The following is a 22703-nucleotide window of genomic DNA, read 5'->3' on the forward strand; positions in this document are numbered from 1 at the left end:
TCCCGCCATCAGTGCCCCCTTCTCCTTCCTCCTTGCTTCCTGCCTGTTCTCACTGGGGCCATCCTGGAAGTCCTCCGTTGGCAGCACCAAGGCCATTGCCAACGTCCACTCTCCCCCTTCCCCGCCTCCCGCCCTGGGCTGTCTGAAGCAGGCACTTTTCCCAGAGCTTTAGGGGTTTCGGAAACAGGATGTCCCTTCTGGCCTCTGTGACCTGCTCCCAGCTCTGGCCACGCTTGCTCAGCCTTCGGCCATCCCAGGGCAGGCCCTTTCTCTGCTGACATGGTCGCACCTGCTGGAGCCATAGCAGCTGATTCTGATTGTGCTGGACTCTGAGTGGGCCTTCTAGGGCCTGCCCTGTGGCTGCCTCGAGCTCTTTTAAGGCCATTTCCTGCCTCTGTTCTGCAAGTGCGCTGGGCCGGCTGGAGGGAGAGGGAACATCTGTCTCCTGAGAGAACCTGGCCGGCGGCCAGCATTCCTGCCTCTGGATTAGGAGCCCGGGGCTGGGCTCCGAGAGGGCCCAGGGGGATTGAGCAACAGTGGATGGAACTCCCAGCCTGGCTCTGATGTGGTCACGGGACACGCCTGTGGCTGCTAGGTGTCTGAGACTGTTTTGTCTTGGCCTGGGTCATGCAGGGCACCGCCCGTCGCCCGTCCGGGACCTGGGTCAGGGAAGGTCTCTGACTCACAGTGCTTCTGGTCTAATTCAAAAGTAGAAGATTCTGCTTTTCTACTTTCAAAGGATGTCTGAAGTGAAAGGGAGTGTTTGAAAAGCCCACCTCTCCTTTCTTCGGAAGGGGAAACTGAGACCCGGAGGAGCTGAGTCTCATATCAGCTGCCTGCTTAGTGTCGGAGGCGGCAGCAGCGGGTCGTGTTTAAGGACATCGAGGCCTCGCCGGTTACTAGCTGTGCGGCCCTGGGCACGTCATGGCAGCATTTCAGCCTCTGTTTTCCTGGCTGTTAAATGGGGATAAAAGTAGTCCCCATTTCATAGGGTGGTTTTTATAGATTAAGTGGTTAGAATAATGCCTGGCACATGGTAGGTAAAGTAGAAAAAATATAAATATATATCTTCACTTGGGTGCCTCACACAGCTCACACTTAAATTATGTCTAAAATAAGACTCGTCATTTTCATTGCAACTCCTGCTCTAAGCCTTTGCCTCCCGAGTCTTCCTCGTGCCCGATAAATGGCACCACCGCTTACCCAGGAGCTCAGGCCAGAGTCCCTGTTATCCTTGATTCTGGTCTGCTGCTTCCCCACACCCACTTCCTCAGCAAGTCCTGTGCATTCTGTCATCAGACTTTGGCCAGAACCTCAATGTAATTCCAACAAAAATTCCAGGAGGGAGGTTGTGTGTATGTGTATGTAAATGGTTGTACAATTTACATTGGAAACACAAAAATAGTTAAAACAGCTTTGAAGAAGGACAACGCTGGAGGACAGGTGTTACTGATACCCAGGCTTACTATAAAGCTGCAGGAATTAAGACGATGTGGTATTGCTGTAAAAACAAAGTAGATTAATGGAACAGAATAGCGAGTCCAGAAGTAGACCCACGTGTAAGTGGTCATTTGAATTTCAACAAATGTGCCAGTGCAGTCCAATTAATGGTGCCTGGTCAGTTTGATATCTAATGGGAAAAAAGTGAGTCTTGACCTTTACCTCACACAGTACCCAAAAATCAACTTCAGATGGGTCTTAGATTTAAATGTGCAAAGTAAAGCAGTAAAGCTTCTAGAAGAAGGCATGGGAGACTGTCTTCATGATCTGGGGGGTAAGCAAAGATTTCTTAAGTAGAAAAAAAGTATAAGTGTAAAGGAAAAAATAGATTTATCAGACTACATTAAAATTAAGAACTGTTCATCAAAAGACATGAAGAAAGTAAAAAGGTAAGCTACAGGCTAGGAGAAGATCTTTGTAACCCATGTAACTGACAAAGGCCTCATATCCAGAATATATAAGGAAGTCCTGTAGGCCAAATGCGGCCCTCTGCCTATTTTTATAAATAAAGTTTTATTGGCACACAGCCACACCCATTCGTTTTTGTGTTGTCTGTGGATGCTTTCATGCCACAAGGCCAAGTTGAGTAGTTGAGACAGAGACCGTATGGCCTGTGAAACCAAAAATGTTTACTATCTGGCCCTTTTCAGAAAAGTTTGCCAACTCCTGCTGTAAATCATTAAGAAAAAGACAGACAGCCCAACAGAAAAATGTTCAAGGGACAGTCATTTCACAGAGGAAGGCACCAGATGGCCAATAAACGTGGAAAGATGCTCAGCCTCCTTACTCGTCAGGGAAATACGAATGACGTGTTTAGTGAGATATTGCTATATGCCCACCAGAATGGCCAAAATGAAAATTAAATACCAGTTGCGGAGGATGTGGTGCAACTGGAATGTTCCCGCTCAACTGTGGGTGGGAGAATTGGCACAACTATTTTGGAAAACAGCCTGGCAGTGTCTAGTAAAGCCAATTGTATGCCTTCCTTATAACTCAGCAGTTCACCTCCCAGGTAGATAACTCAAAGAGATGTGCACGTATGTTCTTCATAAGAGACGTACGGGAACGTTCACAGCAGCATGAAACTGGAAGCAACCCAGGTGTCCATCCCCATCACCCTGTGCGAGTCCATGGATGAGAAGTTCAGAAACAGGCAGAGGGGATTCAGGGGGTCCCACGGCAGGGTAGTGGTTGCCCTTGCGGGGTTGGGGGGGGTAGTGACCGGAAGGGGGCGCGATGGGGGGCGTTTGGGGTGTTAAAAATGTTTATATGGGTGTGTTCACTTTGTAAAAGTTAATCCAGTCATATACTTCTTTGGGCATTTTTTTCTTGTGTGGATTTTATCTTTTAATAAAAAGTTTACAAGAATATATATATGCACACACGTACATATATAGATACATACCAACATACAAACCAGCATCCTCTCTCACCTCGATTATTGCACCAGCCTCCTCTCTGGTTCTCCCTGTTTTCCACTGGTCTCGCTTACAGTCTGTTCCCGCCAGGCAGCCAGAGGGAGTCCTTTAAAACTTAGATCACGTCATTGCTGTGCTCAGACCCTCCATGGCTCCCATGTCACACGCACAGTAGAAGCCCAGGTTCACCACAGCCCATAGGACCCTGCAGGGTCCAGCCACACCGGCGTCCTCACTGCTCCTGGCAGCATGGCAGGCCATGTACCTGTGCCCTGGGCCTTCCTCTGCCTGGAATGCGCCTCCATAGGTATCCTCCTGGTTTCCTCCCTCACCTTCCTTAGGACTTTGCTCCAATGCCGCCTCTTCAGTGAGGCTTTCCCTGACCAGCCCCCACCCCCCAGGTAACATCACACTCTCCCACCTTCCCTATCCATCTTTTCTGCTTTATCATTATTATTTTTTTATAAGCCTTAAAAATTTTAATTAAAAACATATACATCACATTCGTTAAACATTCTTTTCCTATAGAGTCAAGGCCTCCGCTTTGAGGATAAGTTCACTCTTAACTCAAAAGCAACTTACTTTATCAGGTCTTTCTGAGACATTCAACTTCATTTTCAGAGCGACAACTCTCTTTCCACATTCGTATGTCCTCAGCTTATGCAATAGTTAATTTACCCAATTACAGCGACAGGTGTGCGTCAGGCAGGTAGGTTTAGGAACGAAGACAGCTGGCTCTGGTGTGAGCATCACCCACCTGGTGGAGCAGGGGGCCCATGCACACCACCAAGTGGCCTTCGAGCTCTGAGCATTCATTCTCTGCTTTATGTTAACCACAACACCTAGCACTTCTGGCATATGTTTTACTTCTTTGCTTAGTGTCTGTCTGTGTGCCTCCTGCCCACCCTGTGTTGGAAGATGAGTTCTCAGAGACTTTGTTTTGTTCGCTGCTGCAGCCCCAGCGCCTAGAATAGTGCCTGGCACCCAATAGGTATTCTCTGAGTGCTTGTTGAATGCATGAGAGAATGACTCCCCTTGGTCCCAATGTGGTTTCCTCCCCATGGGAAGCACTGGTCAGATGTTTATGTAGTGACTGAATGGGCGAGTGATAGACTTCACCTGAGTGAGTGAATGAATGGTGGGTAGGTGGATGTGGTTGGATGGGTGGATGGTTAGATGGATGGATAGGTGGATGGGTAGATGGATGGATGGATGGATGGATGGATGGGTAGGTGGGTGGATGGATGGATGGATGGATGGATGGATAGATGGATGGATGGATGGGTAGGTGGATGGATGGATGGATGGGTGGGTGGGTGGATGGATGGATGGATGGGTAGATGGATGGATGGATGGATGGATGGGTAGGTGGGTGGATGGATGGATGGATGGATGGATGGATGGGTAGGTGGATGGATGGATGGATGGGTAGGTGGATGGATGGATGGATGGGTAGATGGATGGATGGATGGATGGACAGATGGACAGACTCCAAGCTCACTTCCACTCTGGTTATATTTCAGGAAGCACCTGTTTTTTAGAAACCCTGTGGGCTCTACCCATTTTCTAGCCAAGAGGAATGGGTTTCTATTTTTTCTCGTTAGTGTCTCATCAGTGTCTTCTGTTAGCTGAAAAGTAGCTCTGTGAGGTCAGCGAGGCTATTGGCCCATTTTCCAGATGAGGGAACTGTGGTTGGGAGTGGAGAAGTGACTTGCTCAAGTCACCCAACCACCAGCCCAAATCCCATTCTCCTGACCCCGTGTGGCGTTCCTCCCGTCCCTGGGCGTGCTCTGTACTACCACTCTTCCTTCCTCTGCTCTGTGAAGACAGGTGAGCCCTGGGAGGTGGGGCATAGGGGATGTTGACTGCCCACTGCCTTTCAGGGTCACCGGGAGCAAGAAATCCACCAAGAGGACCAAATCCATCAATGGCTCCCTGTACATCTTCAGGGGCCGCATCAACACGGAAGTCATGGAAGTGGAGAACGTGGAGGACGGAACAGGTGGGCCGCAACCCCACACCTCGCCTGAGCCCAGCCCCTCCTGCTCTGTGGCACAATCTCTGTTTCAGTCAACTAATTCTTTCTTTTATTGTGAAATGTAACCTACCTACAGAAAAGTGCCTAGAACATATGCACATAAAGTGAACACCTGGGGAGTCGCTGTTCTGTTAACAAGTAACACTGCCCGCACCCCAGAGGCCCCTGGCACACCCCTCCCTGGTCACAGCGCCTCCTCCCCCCGGAAGTAACCGCTGTCCGAATTTTGCAGTGATCATTTTCTTGCTTTTAAAACATGTTTTTACCTCCTAAGTATGCATTACTAAACATTTTCATTAAAATTTCTCTGTTTTAAAGCCTTATTTAAATGGTTATATTATATATATTTAAATGGCTTTATATATATATATATATAGTTGTATATGTATTTAAATGGTCAGAAGATACTGTATATTCTTGTGCATCTTGCCCCTTTCACTCACTCCCACGTTGGTGAGCTTCACCCGTGTTTCTGCACGTGGTCTCCGTAGCTTGTTGGTTTCCGCTGCTGTATAGTAGTCCACTGCATGAATAGTCCACAGTTCAGCCACTCTTTTGGTGGCGGACATTTGGGCTGTTTCCACTGTTTGCTCTGGGGAGCAGTGATGCTGCGAGCATCCTTGTGTGATCTCTTAGTGTGTCTGTGTCCGTGAGTGTGTCTAGGGCAGGGGTTCTTGTTTGGTTTTGAGACATAGACCCCTCTGGCAGTCTCACGAGACCTGTGGACCCCCCCTCAGATTCAGCTTCCCTGGATAATGCCCGCCTGATTCAGAGATTCTGAATTTGCCAGTCTGCATCCCAGCCGGCAGTGCCTGAGGGCCCCACGACTTGGCATTGTCCGGCTTGCGCTAGGGTTTTAAGTAGCCCAGGTGTTCGAATGAGACGGGCAGGGAGGCAGGGAAGCGTTCCTGGCTCCGGGCAGGTGTTTCCCTCTGAGTCACTCCTGCATTTGAGCCTGACTGCGAGGGCTTATAGCCCCTGCAGTGGAGGGGTTGGGGGATCTTGTTGGCAGGTCCTCCTTGCCCACCAGAGAGTAGACAGGAGAGGGAGTGAGCACTTGAAGGGTTGAAAGTTCAGCTCCCAAATCCTGATCCTGTTGGTGCCCCTGCCGCCCTGTCTTTCCGGAGCAGGAAGGGCTGGTCCCGTGACCCCCTCACGAGCGTGTGGAGGGGAATGTTCAGTCGCCTGACTGAGCCCATGCTCACCACCTTTGCCTCCTGCCCCCACCAGCGGATTACCACAGCAATGGCTACACCGTCACCAACGGCTGGAAGATCCACAACACGGCCAAGAACAAGTGGTTTGTCTGCATGGCCAAGACGGCGGAGGAGAAGCAGAAGTGGCTGGACGCCATCATCCGCGAGCGGGAGCAGCGCGAGAGTGAGTGGCTGGGCCCCCCGGCCCTTGATGAGTGGCAGCCTCGGGGGGCTTGCCCAGGGTCCCTGGGGTGTGGATGGCTTCGCCCAGACCGGTCACTTCTGCAGAGCAAGGGCTGTGCCTGGGGAAGGGGCGTAGGTCCTTTCCAGAAAGGTCGGGGCTACGAGAAGCAGGTCTTTGAAGGGGCAGGGGCTCTGGGACTGTATTATAGCAGGTATCTCAGATCACCTGAGGTCATCTGGCTTAGCCCACTAGGCAGATGGGGAAACTGAGGCCCAGGGGAAGGGACTTGCCCACAGTTGTGCTGATATGGTTGGCTGTCCTGGCATTCTCGGCCTCCTTCACCCTTGAGCGTTGGCAGCCACGACGCTCCCTACTTGCCTTTTTCTCGTCTGTGGTTCTGTTTCCTTCACCCGGGGTTCTTCGTGTTTGAGATTCACCGAGTCCTCTTCTGGGAGGAGGGTCCTTGGGGACTGCCCATTAACCGTGGTTCTGAATCTCGGGGCCCAGGCACCTCTGGGTGGCTCATGTAAGGTAGTGCACGGCTGGGTGTGCTAGTTGGGTGGGGTTGGGAGTGAGCACTGGACTATTGCCCAGAGACCACCGGGCGGGGGAAGGGGAGGCCGTGGTATGTTTGGGAAGGGTTGTGATACTGCTGCATGAGGTTTGGATCTGACCGTACTTGGACATTTGACACACGATCCTAAAAACCCTCCCTACCTCCCAGCTTTACAGAGGAGGAAACTGAGGCCCAGATTCCTCCATATCTATATCCTGCCCACTTGAAATTGCCACTTGGACGTGTCATAGACACCTCACACTTACCGTGTCTAATCAGAACTCTGAATTTCCACCCTGTCTTCTGCCCCAAAACTGCTCATCCCCTCGACTTCCCTTCCTCAGGAAGTGGCTCCTCCCTTGGCCCAGGAGCTCAGATTCCAACTCTTGGTGTCATCCCTGACTTCCACCCACTCCCCAAAATCAGTCGATCGGGTCCCTTTAACTCTGCCTTGCACATGTATGCCAAGTCCATCCACTTCTGTGTTCTCCTGACTCCAGCTGAGTACAGGGCACCATCATCTCTCAGGAATATGGGCCCAGCATGGCTAGATCCATTGACTTGTTTTTCCTAGAGAAGCTAGACATTTGGATTTCAAGGTGATATTTCCTGATTTAAATATTCCATCAAAATTTATTAAAATGCCGTTAGGCCAAATAAACTACTGAACTTGGCCCCTGGCTGGGCAAGCTTGTGACCTCTGGAACTGATCAGGGCTGGAGGTGTGGTCAGGACTGGGCGTGGGGTTCGGGGGCATAGCGTGGCCTGGGTGTGGCTCATCAGTAACTGTGGTTGGAATCGAGGGCTGTGGTCCTGCAGGGCTTATGTGATTTGGGGTGTGACCTGAGTCTGCCTCCGTCGTTAGTATCTGTGTTTTCTCCAAACCCTGACCTCAGGGCTGGGTTTACAGGGGTGGTGCATGCTGTGGTCCAGAGCACAGATCTGCAGCCAAATTTCCTGGTTCCACCACTTCTAGTTGGGGGACCTCGGACAGAGAACTTAATTTCTCTGGGCCTCAGTTTCTTCATCTGTAAAATGGGGATAATGGTACTTGCCTTGTAGGTTTCTTGAGAGTTATGTGGCATATAGTAGGCGCTTATAGCATTTGCTATTATTATTTGTCATTGCTGTTATTGTCAGGAGTGGACAGAGTCCAAGTAGAAAAAGTGGGGCTGTGATCTGGGTCAGGTCCTGTGTATATTGTCTAGAGAAACGGGCGAATTTCATCCCTGGCTGGAAGGAAGATCTCAGCAGTCTTTCTGATCACCTCTGAAAGTGGAGACCCATCCTTACGTTGAGGGTTGAATAGGCTCGACTACTTGTTACTCTGGGACTTAGCTTCTCTGGGCCTCAGTTTTCCCGTCTGTGAGATGGGGCAGATGAGCCACCCTCACGCACAGGGTTCTTGCGAGGGGTCACTGGCAGGTGCCTAGAACATGACCGACATGAGTGAGTGCTCTGTAGATGACCAGTGGCTGAGCAGTAGTGGAGGGCAGCTGGGGGGCAGGCTTTCAGGAGTCGCTCTCCCCAGTGCTGACCGTGCCCTCTCTGCAGGCCTGAAGCTGGGCATGGAGCGGGACGCCTACGTCATGATTGCGGAGAAGGGGGAGAAGCTTTACCACATGATGATGAGCAAGAAGGTGAACCTGATCAAAGACCGCCGGAGAAAGCTGAGCACCGTCCCCAAGTGCTTCCTCGGCAAGTGAGTGGCCCCACCCTGGCCTCCACTCCGTCCCCAGGTCTCGGCTGGAGGCTGGAGGTGAGGCAGACCATCTGCACCCGCTCGGCTCTTCCCAGCCCTGCACCTTCCCGCAGAGCCACTAAAGCACCCCAAATCCTTGTGGAACGGCCCTCGGAGGTCAGGAAGGATAGTGGGTTCCCTGTCATAGCAGGTCTTGCACATGTTTTTGACCGCAAGTCGCTGGAAAACGTGAGTTTTACGTTGTGATCTGGTACACACATCCACGTAATACATGATTGAAGCTGCAGTTTCACAGAACTTACTGTGCTGGATGCACTCCGAGAACATCTGTTCTGTTTCTTCTCTGTTCCTTTTCTGTCCTATCCTTTCTGTTCTGTTCAAGTCATTTCTTCATTTATTTCAAAAATAATGCTGAACAAGATCCATGAAATTGACTTCACAGACTCCTAATGGGTTGCCCACCGTGGATTGAAAAACACTGCCCTAGCCCTCAAGAAAAGAGAAGCCACTGTAGATATTTCAAACAGAGAGGTATTTAATGCAGAGAGCTGATGACAAAGATGCTGAAAGGGCTGAACAAGCAAACGTAGGTGCTTGTGTTAGCCTGCTTGGGCTGCCGTGACCAGGTACCACAACCTGGGCTGGAAGTCCGAGATCAAGTGGCTGGTGGGGTTGGTGTCTCTGAGGCCTCCCTTCCTGAGTTACTGGTGAGGGAGAGGGTCCTGGAAGCTTTTCAGTCCTTAGGGCCTCCAGTTTCTCTGGGAAATGCATTATTTCCTAGTAATAAAACATTTTACCCTCTGCCCCATTTGATAACCAAGGATCAAAGAGGTCAGAGCGCAGGTGTGACGGGATTGGATCTTAAACCCGGGTGTAAATCTCATTCACGTGGGAGAGGGGCCGGGGGAATGGGGGAGGTGGAAGAAATACAGTCGCCGTAAAATTGTCAAGCTGTTTGCAGGCCCTACTGTGTGCTAGACATGGTGGCCGACACTCTGAGAGGGTGAAGGACGCCGAGGGCTCCCGACCTCACGAAGCTTGTGGTCCAACTGGGAGAGAATTTCGCCTGTGAGGCAGGAACTTTATTTAGAATTTATTAACTTCTATCCTACCTACTTCCAAAAAGCTTTTGAAGAGGCCTTGGAGAAAGAGTGAGAATAACCGTGTTATTCTGTTGCCACCTACCAAGTGAGAGCTGACTTGAAGTAAGCTGGTCACAGTGGAGATGGGGAAGTGGTTGCATTCTGTGTCGTTTTGAAGGTGACAGCATTTGCTGATGGAGTGAGAAAAAAGGGAGTTAAGGGGGCCGGCTCGGTGGTGTAGTGGTTAAGTTCTCGTGCTCCACTTCTGCGGTTAAGTTCTGGGGTTTGCGGGTTCGGATCCTGGGTACAGACCTACACACCGCTCATCAAGTCGTGCTGTGGCGGCGTCCCACATACAAAATAGAGGAAGATGGGCACGGGTGTTAGCTCAGGGCCAAACTTCCTCTCACACACACACACACACACAAAGGGAGATAAGGATTGTGAGCCCCTGGAAGGGTGGAGCTGCTGCTTGCTGACAAGGGGAAGGAGATGGAGGGAGGAGCGGGGTGTCAGGGGTGGGAGTAGAGCTCAGAGGCTCTAATTGGATAGGTTACATTGAGACTTTTAGACACCTGGATAGAGGTGTTGACTTGTTAGCTGGATATGAAATCTTGACTCGGGGAGAAAACTCTGGGTTGGAGAGCTGAGTGTAGGAGATGTGGGCATGCAGATAGTCTTTAAAGCCATGAAACTGAATGAAATCTGCAAGGGGAGAGACGAGGCGGGGGCTGGGCCGGGCCCTGGGGCCCCGGTGTTTGGAGGAGGAACCAGCAAGGGAGTCTGAGAGGGCAGGTAGAGAGGTGGGCGCCCTCAGGGGGGAGCGTGGTGCCCTGGAAGCCAGGTGAAGAGCGATGCGGGGACAGCGGGGGAGCAGGGGCCCAGGTTTGGACGCGTTCAAGTTGAAACGCCCCTAGACATTCAGGTATTGATGCTGGAGACCGAGTGTGGAGCTGGGCCGAGCTGAGTGGTCATGGCCTGAGGCTGTGGTTGGCCGGGCAGCAGCAGGGGATTGTGGGGAGTGGTTGGGCCCCCGAGGGGTGGCTCAGATGCCTTGGACTCCAGCTGCCCTATTGCCTTCAGGGGTCAGTGACCCCAGCCCCAGGCTCCCTGGGAGGGTGTGTGGAGAGGAGGCCTGCGGGCTGTGGGAAAGGGACAGTGGGCTGGTCTCCATCAGCTAATCCCTAATCCCTGGGCACAAGGAGGTTTTTCTCTCAGGAAAGGTTTGCTTCCGGCCCTCGGGGTCAGAGGACCTCCCCACCTCCTGCCAGACCCCTGGGAGAGCTTAGTCCAGCCGGATGGGATAACCTGTCTGATTAGCGCTGCAGTGGAGGTGCTGTGTCCTCAGGAAGGATTAGGGGAGATTTCTTTTGCTGCCCATTTGAAGCAGGGCCAGGACTGAAATCTGGTTTGTAATCACCGGGGCCTTAGGCACCAGACTTCCTGCAGGAGACCGGTCTCGTAAAACTCTTCTCCTGTGCCCAGCCCCAGAGCTCTGAGCCTCCTCCTTCCCCACCAGGGCCCAGCTCCTGAGTCTTCTTATCCAGGACGCATCCCTGGTCTCCTTGGGTGGAAGGAACCAGCAGCCACAGGCACTGGCATGTGGCCTTGCCTCTTAGCCCCTGTGGGACACTGTGAGGCTCGTCACTGCCATTATCCCCATTTTAAGGATGAGGAAACTGAGGCACAGAGAGGGAAAGGTCGTGCACCAGGTCACACAGCCACATGGTGGGGCAGGGATTTGAACCCAGGACTCTCTCCCCCCACTCTCTGCTGCAGCTATCCATTTTTATCTCTATTCCAGCACATTTCATTTTTCCCTGTGAGTTATTTTCTCCACACCCGTCTACACGAGGAACTCCGTCAATAGAGCAAGTGTCTCATTTGTCTTCACAACCTTCAAGCGTTGGGCTTTGAGTCAGATTTCAACTCAAGTCCTGGTCCCCCTACTTTCTAGCTGTGTGACTTTGGACAAGTTTCTTAAGCTCTCTGAGTCTAGTAAATGATCGACTAATGAGAGATAATGAGATGTGCCTCATAGGATTGTGGGAGGATATGGTGGAGGCACAGGTGACGAGCACAGCACAGTGGGGCGATGCAAATGTGTACTGGGCTGAAGTGGCCTGTTGCTGCTCTTCTCAGAGACAAAACCAGGAGACGCCACATGAGAAAAAACAAGGAATAAAATCTGTGTATTCTTGGGGCCGGCCCTGTGGTGTAGTGGTTAAGTGCGCGCTCTGCTGCTGGCAGCCCAGGTTCCATCCCAGGCGTGCACCGATGCACCGCTTGTCAGGCCATGCTGTGGCGGCGTCCCACATAAAGAGGAGGAAGATGGGCACGGATGTTAGCCCAGAGCCAGTCTTCCTCAGCAAAAAGAGGAGGATTGGCACGGATGTTAGCTCAGGGCTAGTCCTCCTCACACACACACACACACACACAAAATCTGTATTCTTGTGGAGGGCATCATGGGAGGAACATCCCCTAGAGGAGATGCCCGCTGCGCAGATGACCTGGGGAGACAAAACCATCCACCCACCCATCCCATTCATTCAGTGTTCACAGAGCCCCTACTCTGTGCCAGCGTGAACAGGACTGATGGAGTCCTTGCCCTCATGGAGATGACCCTCCAGGGAGGGAATCAGAAAACAGACAGACAGACAAATATAAATAAAGAAGGGAACTTCAGCGAGTCGATGAATGCTGTAAAGAAATAAGTAGGTTGATGTCAGGAGGCGAAATGGGGTGCGAGTTCAGCCTGGGTGGTCAGGAAGGGCCTCTCAGAGGAGGCGACATTTTAACCAAGATCTGGGTGACAAGCAGGAGCCAGCCATGAGAAGATCTGGGGGAACAGCATTCCTGGCAGAGGGAACAGCGGGTGCCAAGGCTCCAGGGCTGGAATGAGCCTTGAGTAAGTAAGTGACGAACAGTGAGGAGGCCAGGGAGTGGCCGAGGGTGGGAGACAAGGCCACAGGAGTTGGCAGGGGCCAATCAGGTAGGTCTTAAGGAGTCAGGGGTTCAGATTTTATTCTAGGTGCTCTGGGAAGCCATTGAAAGAGTTTAAGTAGAAGAGTGAGATGAGGATGAACCATGGCACAGGCCCTGTGTGAGGCCACTGTCAGAGCTGAGAGAGCTTGGGGCAGGGGCAGTCGGGGGGGCTTCCTGGAGGGAGAAGGCCGTCGGTTTCACCCTTGACAGAGGTTAGATGTCCTTCGTTTATTGATGTCTGCCAGAATGGAAGCTCCCAGCTGGAAGAGGCCTCGCTGCCTTGCCCACCTGTGTGCACAGGTGCTAGTATGTATTAGCACATAACAGCAGATCGGTAACAGTTTGTCAGACGTTGCTGCATGCGTCTTCAGGAGGCACCGCAGGCAGTGGAGTTACAGAGATGGATATGGAACCCCAGTCCCTGACCTCATGGAGCTCAAGGCTGTGGAGGAGACAGGCTAGAAAAAGGGGATCTTGTACTGGGTGGTGAGTGGTGCCTTAGGCCTCGGCTCAGAGGACTTCTGGGGAAGGCTGCAGAGACATACCCGTGTATGCCCTGTGCCCGTAGTAGGTGAGATACGTGTTTACTGGGTGGATAATGCTGGACACAAGCTAGCTGTCAGCTGGTCCCCCGTTCCCTGAGTCTCAGACTCCCCGCCAACGCAGGCTGACCTCTCTGTGTCCCCGGCTCTTTCTGGAAGACTGGATCTTGCTGCTTTTTGCCCCCAACCTCCAGCAACTGGCTGATTGCTGGTTTCCTAACTTCTTACTCAGGGCCTTTGTGTGTGCTGATCCCCTGCTTAGAATACCCTTCCTTGCACCCCAGGGGTGGCAAATGGTGCCCCCCTGACCCAGTGCGGTTCACGCATGTATTTGCCACGGGCCACGTGGTGCTTTCAGAAAACTTTGGATTCGATATCAGCATTCCACAGTTGGGAAATTTCACAGGAAATGCTGGATTTCCGGCTTCCCTTGAAAAGTGGTAAGATGCTGTGGTCTTCCCAGGCGGCCACGGTCTGCTGCACCGAGGAGTGGCTGCCATCTTCAGATGCCGCAGCGCCGGCTGGTTCCGCACAGTCTCCACTGGGCCCCTTTCGCTCGTTTACCAGAGTTCCAGGTCCCTGCGTTAGAGATTAATTTTATTCGGTTTTGCACGCTGGATCCCAGCCTAAGATTTCGTATGATTAGAAAGTTTACCCGCTAAATCCAGAAGGCTCCTGAGTTAGCCACTTGCCAGATGGACCCTGTTGAGGCCCAGAGAGGGACAATGGCTGGCCCAGTTTTGCCCAGCAAGCTGTGAACCCTCCTCAGAAAGAAGCAGGACTCGGCTCAGGGCAGACACGCGGGTCACGGTTGCTGTCCCCTGGGCTGCCTTCTGCCCTAGCAGCTGCTGTGGGGACACTTCCTGTCTCCCCACCCTGGCCACAGGGCTGCTGGGCAGTGCCAGAGGCGGCCCCCCGTGGGACAGCTGGTGGGCAGCTGGATGCGGGTCTCCGGCTTCCGAGAGTGGGCACTCAACATCTGTTCCCCCGCTCAGCTGCCGGCAGCCTTCTCCCTGCCTCTGAGTTTTGGGACGTAGAGAATGGACCTGGGGGTGGACGGGACCCAGGACAATTGCTTCCCCACCTGGGGTCCCACTCCGCACAGCAGCCCCATTTCTTCTCCACGCCCCTCGGCCTGCGCCCGGCTCTCCGACGCCTCGGCACACACCGCTACCTACGCGCACGGCAGGCTTTGCTCCGCCAAACACTGGGAAGCTAAAAATAGCTCTGCCCCCTCTGGCCCTGTAATTGGAGGCGAGACAGCTGGTTTCGATAAGCAGCGAGCTCCGTGCGCTGGCCAGCTGCCACCGGCTCTCACTGAGCACAGACTGCGTGGCGGAAGCAGCCCATTCCCGGCTCCCGCTTTCCCTCCTGACTTCGTGGGCTGAGCTCTGCTCTGAGCCCCAGCGCGCCCCGAGAGCTGGGACCCGGGGCCTGGCTGAGCCCCTAACCGGCTAGTCACGTGGGGTCTGCCTGCTTTCTCCCTGAGGCCTTCCTGTCCACCCTGGAACATTCCTTCTTGTCTGAAGGTTCTTTCCTTCATTTGATCAAAAAAGTGATTATTGAGCCCTGCTGTGCGTTAGACCCTCTTCTACAGGTGCTGGGGGTGGAGCCGTGAATAAGACAGACAGAAATCCTGTCAGCCTGGAGATGATGGTCTGTGCGGGGGACATGGCCAGTAAACACATGAATATATCTGCAAACGGTACTTCAGACAGTGCTAAGTGCTACAAAGGAAGTCAGACCAAGAGATGTGATGGATTGTGGAGTGATAGGGGGCTACTTTTGATGAGGTGGTCAGGGAAGGCTTTTCTGAGGAGGTGACATTTGAGCTGAGACCTGAAGGATGGAAAGGAAGGACTACATGAAGAGCTGGGAAGGGTGTTTCCAGGTAGAAGGAACAGCAAGTGCAAAGGCCCTGAGGCAGGCAGGAGTCTGGCATTTTTTTTAAGAAGGGAAAGATGGTAGGTGTGGCTAAAGCAAAGTAAGTGAGAGAGAGAGGAGATGAGACCGGTGAGGATGGGGCAGTTCATGCAGGGCCTTGTTGTTGTGGGGGCAGAATTTGGATTTTTTTTCTGTGAGTAATGGGGAAGCCCAGTGGAGGGTTTTAGGTAGGAGAAGGACATGATTTGATCACCATTAGCTCTCCTGACTCTCCACAGTCGTCTTTCTGGGCCCTTATTTCTTCCTGCTTGTTGGTTTCTTCATTGCTTCTGGTCAGCCAGCCAGCCAGCCAGCCATCATCCATTCCCCCACCCGTTTACCCAGTTCTCTCTCCACTTATCATCTACCCATCCACTCATGCTCCCTACACCCACCTACCTACCAGTTTTTCCAGCCATCTAGTCATTTGTCTGATGGTGAAGTTATCCATTCATCCACTCACTTTCTGTTCATTTACCTACCCACTCATGTGTCTGTCGGTCCATCCACCCGTCCTCCCTCTCTCCCATCCATCCGTCTGTGCATCATCTATCCATCCATCCACCTGCCCACCCACCCAGTGAGCCTGAGGCGGAGCCTGGTCACACCCACTTTCTGCCATCGGTCGTGGGGGTCACGGGGAAGAGTGTGAGGCCTCAGCACAACCCCAGGGTTGTGGGGTCCTCAGGTTGGCTTCCCTGTGGGAAGTTCTGGCTGTCACTCCCGGGAGTGGGTGGGGCCAGGCCAGCCTAGTGCTGGTCCCCGTGGTCCCAGGACTGGGGGCTCCTCTCAATCGCATCTTATGTTCCTGGCAGTGAGTTTGTTGCCTGGCTCCTGGAAATTGGCGAAATCAGCAAGACGGAAGAAGGAGTCAACCTGGGCCAAGCCTTGCTGGAGAACGGTATTATCCACCATGGTGCGTGGGGGCCGGGCCTGGGTGGACTGGGGGGGGGAGGAACGGTCAGCCCCCGGCAGGGCTGTGCTTCTGACTCCGAGACTACTTCTGCACTTCCATGCAGCCGCCCCGGGCACAGTGTGGCCCCAGGCACGTGGACGTCCTTATAACCCTGCTCGCAGGGCTGGGAAACCCAGCAGTCACCCGGGGCACAGGCAAAGCAGGGACACCTCGAAAGTTAGGGGCAGGGGAGCAGATTTTCTATCTGTCCCTTCACAAAAGGCAAGAACCATTTGTGTAAGTTTTAGTCACGCAAAAAATATTTATAGAATGGCTGTTATGTGCCGGGCACTGTCCACACAGCAGTGAGCGGGACCTGTCCTCACGGGGCCCACGCTCTCGTTGGAGGGGAGGATAATAACAAGAGAAGTAGAGTCTGTGTATACAGGTGGCGCCAGTGCTGGGGAGGAGAGGAGGCGGGGAGTGGGGAAGGCCTCATGGAGAAGGTGGCGGTGGAACCAGACCTGAGGGAGGGACGGCGGGAGCCCGGTGGCCATCGGGGTTCCAGGCAGTGGGAACAGCCAGTGCAAAGCCCCCAGGACAGGAGTATAAGTGGTTTGTTCAGGGAACAGCCAGGAGACCAGTGTGGCCGCTGCGGAGTGGGCAGGGGGAGCGTTAGGAGATGAGGTCAGAGGGCACGGGGCCAGCGGGGAGCATTTACGGATGAGGTCCAGGACCGTATGGGGATCGTAGGGTCTGTGGCTTTTACTCTGAGATGTGAAGCCACTGCTGAGTGCCGAGCAGAGGAGAGACCTGCTTAGTCTCAGACTTGAACAGGATCCCTCTGGCCGCTGTGTGGAGGGGGGACTGTTGTGCCGGGGGTGGCAGTGGGGTGCCCGGTGAGGGGGCAGCTGTGATATTCCAGGCGGGAAGTGAAGGTGGTTCGGACCAGGGTGGGAGTGGAGTGATTCTTAATGTTCTGAAGCAAGACCCTGCAGGATGTGCTAATGGGTCCAGAGTGGGGCGAGAGAGAGATGCGCTGAGGACGACTCGGGGCCGTTGTGTAGGGAGGGTGGTCTCAGACCCCAGTGCCCTCAGTCCCATGTGCTCCGCGACCTAGCTCCACGGAGCTGCGGGGCCGGGTGGGTCCCAGCACAGGCCGGCTCAGGGGCGTTTCTGGGCCTCGGGAGACCTGCAGGCCTCGACAGGGCCACGCCCGCGGCGGGGGCGCTGGTGAAATTGCACTGGGCGCAGGGCCTGGCGGAGTGACCGGGGATGGTGGGCGTGGGTTGAGGGGGCGTGGCCTCACCGGCCCCCGCGTCCCCCTGCGTCCCCCCAGTGTCTGACAAGCACCAGTTCAAGAACGAGCAGGTGATGTACCGCTTCCGCTATGACGATGGCACCTACAAGGCCCGGAGTGAGCTGGAGGACATCATGTCCAAGGTAGGGGCCCTGCCCTGACCCCACGACCCCGACCCCACGACCCTGACCCCACAACCCTGACCCCGTGACCCTGACCCTATGACCCTGACCCGACCCTGACCCCACGTCACCGCAGAGCAGGCCTGTTCTCCTCCACTGGTCTTCCCTCTCCCCCTGCTGTGTCCTGGGAGCTGTCTCTCCCAGAAGCCTGGATTTGGGGGTCCCTGAGGATGTGGCCTGATCCCAGGCTCCCCCTTTTTTCCTTTCAGGGCGTGAGGCTTTACTGCCGTCTTCACAGCCTCTACACCCCTGTGATCAAGTAAGTTATTCTCTCGAAGCTCCACTTTCACCTCTGCCTCTTCTCAGCTGTGTGGCCTTGGGCCAGTAACTTGACCTCTCTGAGCCTCAGTCTCCTCCATGAAATGGGGCTAATAATTGCACATACCCTATAGGTTTGTCATTAAGGTTAAGTGAGCTAATTTGTGGGGAATGCTGGGGTGTGGTGGTGAAGGGTGTTGGTTCTGGAGCCACACAGGCTGTGCTTGAATCTCAGCCTGCCAGTTACCAGCTGTGTGACCTTGACCCCATGGGCAGACAGCTCCTGGTGTCTCAGCTTTTTCCTCTGTGGAGTGGGGCTGATAAGAGGATCCACCTCAGGGCCTTTGCACTTGCTGTTCCACATTCTGCCGGGCATGCTCTTCCCCTACATATCTGCATCTTTGCTCCCTCGCTTCCTTCAGATGTCTCCAAATTAGAGGGCCCTTCCCGACCACCTTTCTGAAGTACCACCACCCTGGTGCACACCGTCCTCCTCACTACACTTTGGTTTTTTTCTTGAAACTTGTCGGTAGTTGACATATCTATTTATTTGTTTAGCTCTGTACTGTCTCTCTTCCCTGCTGAATTGTAAACCCACCAAGGGCAGGAATTTGCTCACTGCTGTGTCCCGGGACCCTTGAACTGCGCACAGAGCAGTGCTGTCCCACAGAACTTTCCGCACTGATAGAAATGCTCTGTATCTATGCTGCCCACACGGTAGCCATTAGTCACCTGTGGCTTTCAGACCCTTGAGACTGAGGAATGTGATTTTAAATTTGATTTACTACTAATTGATTGAAAAATGGCCACATATTGGAGAGCACAGGCCTGGGGCAAAGTAGCACTTAGTAAATGTTTGTTGAGTGAATGTTGAAAGGTGATTAACCTCTTTCGCCTGTTTCTGCATCTGTGAAATGGTCATAAGAATAGCTCTCACCTCCTAGGTTGTCATGAGGATTAAATGTGAATGGCGCCTGGCATGGAGTGAACGCTCCATAAATGCCAGCGGCTGGTTGTTCTCTTTACCATGAAGCTGTGGGTGAAGGACAGAGGGGGTGACCCGACTCTATCCTGCTGGGGGTTCCTCTGCCCCGCTGTCCTGACAGCTCTTATCACCTCTCAGAGGAGCCAGAGGAGCGAGAGGAAAGGCCTTTTCCTGGCGTTTGCTGGCCCCGTCGGAGGTCAGGCCCTGGGAACCACTTTCATCCCCAGACCCGCCTCCCCGTCCTCAGCTCCTACCCCGGCTCTTGTGCCAGCCCCAGCAGGCAGGCCCCTGGTCCCGTCTCAGCCCTCGCAGGAGGGCCCCCCCATCAGCCCCCAGAGAAGGAGGTCGCAGGACGGCAGTGGGTCCCCATGTACCCCACACGTGGCCTTCCGCGCCCAGTTCCTAAAAGCCTGAGAAACACTCCCCACCCGACTTTACCAGCCTCCACGTGGGCTGGTCTCATAACTCACTTTTGTTGGCCTCAAAGGCTGAGAAACTGTTGCAATTTGGCTGCGAGGTCCCACTGAGGAATTGAGGTGCATTTACCTCAGGAAGGAACCAGGCCCGTCGCAGGCCCTGCCCTCTGCTCAGTCCGGATTCCCCACGGAGCCCACGGAGCGGTGTTTCCACGTCGGGATAGTTTTGTTACCTTTGAACACGTGATGTTGACAACAGAACAAAAGAAAAAAGAAAGAATTGAGAGTTTTTCTCACGACTCAGAGTAAATCGGGTTTCCGTTGCCTCAGTGTTGTTGACATTTTGGGCTGGATGATTCTTTGTTTGGGGGCTGCTCTGGGTGTTTTAGGATGTTGAGCAGCGTCCCTGGTCTCTGCCTGCTAGAAGCCAGGTGTACCCCCCTCCCCTCCCCGGGTCATGACAGCCAAAAATGTCTCCAGACAGAGCCAGGGGTTCCTTGGGGGGCAGAGTCACCCCTGCTTGAGAACTGCTAGGCTGGAGAGAGGGGCGTTTCCAGAGCCTTAGAGCCGTCTCCTCCTGCCCCCTCACTCTGGGGGTGAGAGCGGGGTCCTGCTGGGGCAGACCGGCCCGTGGTCACACTGCCAGCGAGGTGTGGAATCTGGGCTGGGACTCCTTGCCCAGTGCTCCCCCCACGCCCATGCCTAGAGAGCCTGCAAGCCCTTGGATCCTGAGCACTTGGGGCGCGGGAATTGGGATGCTCCCGCCTCCTTTCTCCCGATCCGCTCACGGTGCGCCTCCCCCTCCGCAGAGACCGCGATTACCACCTGAAGACCTACAAGTCGGTGCTGCCCGGGAGCAAGCTGGTGGACTGGCTGCTGGCGCAGGTGAGAGCCCCCGACCCAGCGTGCCAGCCGTCTCCCTCTGCCCGGGGCTGGGCGCTCACCGGGACGAGGGCCTTTGAGGGTTTTGGTTTTTTTAAAAATTTTATTATTATTTGTAATTGTGGTAGAATACACATGACAACGTTTACCATCTTAACCATTTTTAACTGTGCTGTTCAGTGGCATTAAGTCCATTCACACTTGTGTAACCGTCACCACCATCCATCTTGCAAAACTGAAACTCTGTCCCCATGAAACAGTAACTCCCCATTCCTCCGTCCCCAGCCCCTGGGCGCCACCCTTCCACTTTCCCTCTGTGAATCTGACTCCTTTAGGTTTCCTGTGTAAGTGGGATGATACAGCGTTTGTCCTTCTGTGTTTGGCTCATTGCACTCAGCGTAATGTCCTCAAGCTTCATCCACGTTGTAGCGTGTGTCAGGATTTCCTTCCTTTTTAAGGCTGCGTAGTATTCCATTGTACGGGTGTCGCACAGGTGATTTCTCCATTCATCGGTCAGTGGACGCTTAGGCTGCTGCCACCTTGAGGCTTTCAGTTTTAAAAGGGGGACGGTCCTGGGCAAACCAGGGCAAGTCGGTCTCATTCTGGCGCCAAACTGGAGGCTTGCTGTGGAGCTCGCCAAGTTATTTCTTTCTTATAAGTTCCCAGTGGGCAGAGCCTGGGCAGAGGCTGCTCTCGTCCACGGGGCACTTACTCGGGGCCAGGCCCTGGCTGGGTTTTGTGCGTTATCTTGTTGAATTCTCCGGCCCATCTACAGACGAGGGAACTGGTGCCCAGCGAGGCCGGGGGCCTGGTCCAGGGGGACACAGACTCGCAGCGGCACATTTGGGACTCGGGTGGGCCCGTCTTACCCACTCGTGTCTTGGGTCTCCGGGCTTTCCAGGGAGCCCGTGAGAAAGCTCATGTGTAGTCTGTAAAAAGAACGTGTTGGCTCCAAAGATGAGGAGACAACCGCAAAATCAAAGTGGATAAGTGTTTAAACATTTGCAGAGCACAGCTTTATGTCAGCCTCGTTAATTGTTAAATTTAGCATTCATAAAAACTTAGTTCCATTCGAAAACAATTTACTGGCTGGATTTTCTCACGCTGTACGAATTTCCAGTGATTGCTTAGAAATCCTAGCCAATGTGTAAAGTCAATGTTTCTTGACTCCAAATAACATCAAAAGCAAGTTTAGAAAAATCCTCGAAAAAAATTTTTCAAGCCAAAAAAGCATATTTAATGTGGGATCTGGGTGCATTTTAGTATGTTTGCTATGATGTGGGGCCCTAAGGCCTGGGAGGTCTTGAAACAACCCTGGAATTGAATTCAGATTTGCGTGTCTGGGAAGCATAGAGCATCTGACCACTGTACTACACCACCCTCTCCTGAGGATCCCGGGAAGCCAGCCCAGAGCGTGTGCTTTATTTATAGCCAGGCCGGCCTGGGTTCCAGTCCCAGCTCTGCTACTTCTAGCTGAGTGATCCTGGACAGGCTGCTTCATCTCTCTGTGCCTCAGTTTCCACGCCTGTAACATGAAGCTAAAAACTATACTTTCTCCTTTAGATTGTTTTGAGGATTCAGTGAGTTAATCACGTAAAGTGCTTCGAATGGCGCTGGCACAGAGTAATTGTTCCGTAAATGTAACTATCATCGTAATTCCTTATCTCCTTCACAGAGGATTCAAAGTCACTCAGAATCCATGAGGCATGGAAGGCTGAAACATTGCAGAGGGATTTCGGGGTACAGGAGCAGTAAGACCAGGAAATAAACACCAGGGTGCTCTGCCGAGTCCGCCTTCTGAGGGTGCTGCGGTGGGTGAGGGCAGCACGTGGGCACTGTCCTGTGGTCTAGGCGCTTCGGGCGGAGCCCGGACGTGCCTGGGTTCGGGGCGTCTGGCACGGCCGCTCTTCGCCACCTCGGACCTTTCCGTGGCCTCGTGTTTCCCAAGCTCCCTGTTGTCCACAGCTGCCTGTTGGCTTTGAAGCGTAGTGTGGACTTTGCCCTGAATGGTGGATCCCAGGCGTGAGCTGGGAGTGGGGTGGGTCCCTGAGACGGTGGGTCCGTGGATCTGAGAGCTGTTTGGAACGACGGGACACACAGGACGCGGTGGGGTCGGGGGAGGGGGATCAAGGACGAGGCCCAGGGTTTCGGCGCAGTGGTGGCTGGAAGTGCTGTTCACGGCAGCGGGAAGGTGGGAGGAAAGGCTGGTGCGTGTGGGGAAATCGAGGGTTCTCCTTGGGAGCGGGAGGCGCCGCCTGCGCCTGCTGGGTGCCCGCTGGGCCTCCTGCTGGGCGGGCGGGGGAGGGCCGGGCTTTGCACGTCTGCTGCTCAGACGCGTCCCCACCACAGGTACTCTGTTCCTCGTCAGCTTTTGGGCGGTGTTTAAAATGAGACCTTAGAAGAGAGTGGAGAGGAATCTGACGAGAGGGCTCATCAGCTTGTCCCTTGTTTCCCTGCACACCTTCTGTGCACCAGGCACTGTTGTAGGTTCTGGGGACACACAGTGAGCAAGACAAGAGTTCCTGCCCTCATGGGTCTTACCTTCTGGTGAGGGGTGGGAGAGACATTTAATAAACAAGAAAGATCAGTAGAATATATAGCACGTTAGCTGGTGCTAGGGGCCAGCCTGGTGTTGGGGACAGCGTGGGAGCAGCGGGGG

At 53.7% G+C, this 22703-nt stretch overlaps 1 protein-coding gene across 3 annotated transcripts in view; it reads left to right on the forward strand.

Moving 5' to 3' along the window:
- PREX1 (phosphatidylinositol-3,4,5-trisphosphate dependent Rac exchange factor 1) overlaps positions 1 to 22703 on the forward strand; it is a 194614-nt gene that overhangs the window by 123567 nt on the left and 48344 nt on the right. For all 3 annotated transcript variants that reach the window (XM_087445135.1, XM_087445136.1, XM_004430543.3), the window contains exons 8-14: positions 4802 to 4920; positions 6187 to 6336; positions 8447 to 8594; positions 15942 to 16042; positions 17361 to 17464; positions 17713 to 17762; positions 19972 to 20047. In XM_087445135.1, the coding sequence (XP_087301261.1) occupies positions 4802 to 4920; positions 6187 to 6336; positions 8447 to 8594; positions 15942 to 16042; positions 17361 to 17464; positions 17713 to 17762; positions 19972 to 20047 (748 nt within the window). The remainder of the gene's footprint in view (positions 1 to 4801; positions 4921 to 6186; positions 6337 to 8446; positions 8595 to 15941; positions 16043 to 17360; positions 17465 to 17712; positions 17763 to 19971; positions 20048 to 22703) is intronic.

The sequence above is a fragment of the Ceratotherium simum genome, chromosome 21 (assembly GCF_057802395.1).
Source record: "Ceratotherium simum simum isolate JZ-2026a chromosome 21, ASM5780239v1, whole genome shotgun sequence".
NCBI classification, from domain to species: domain Eukaryota; kingdom Metazoa; phylum Chordata; class Mammalia; order Perissodactyla; family Rhinocerotidae; genus Ceratotherium; species Ceratotherium simum.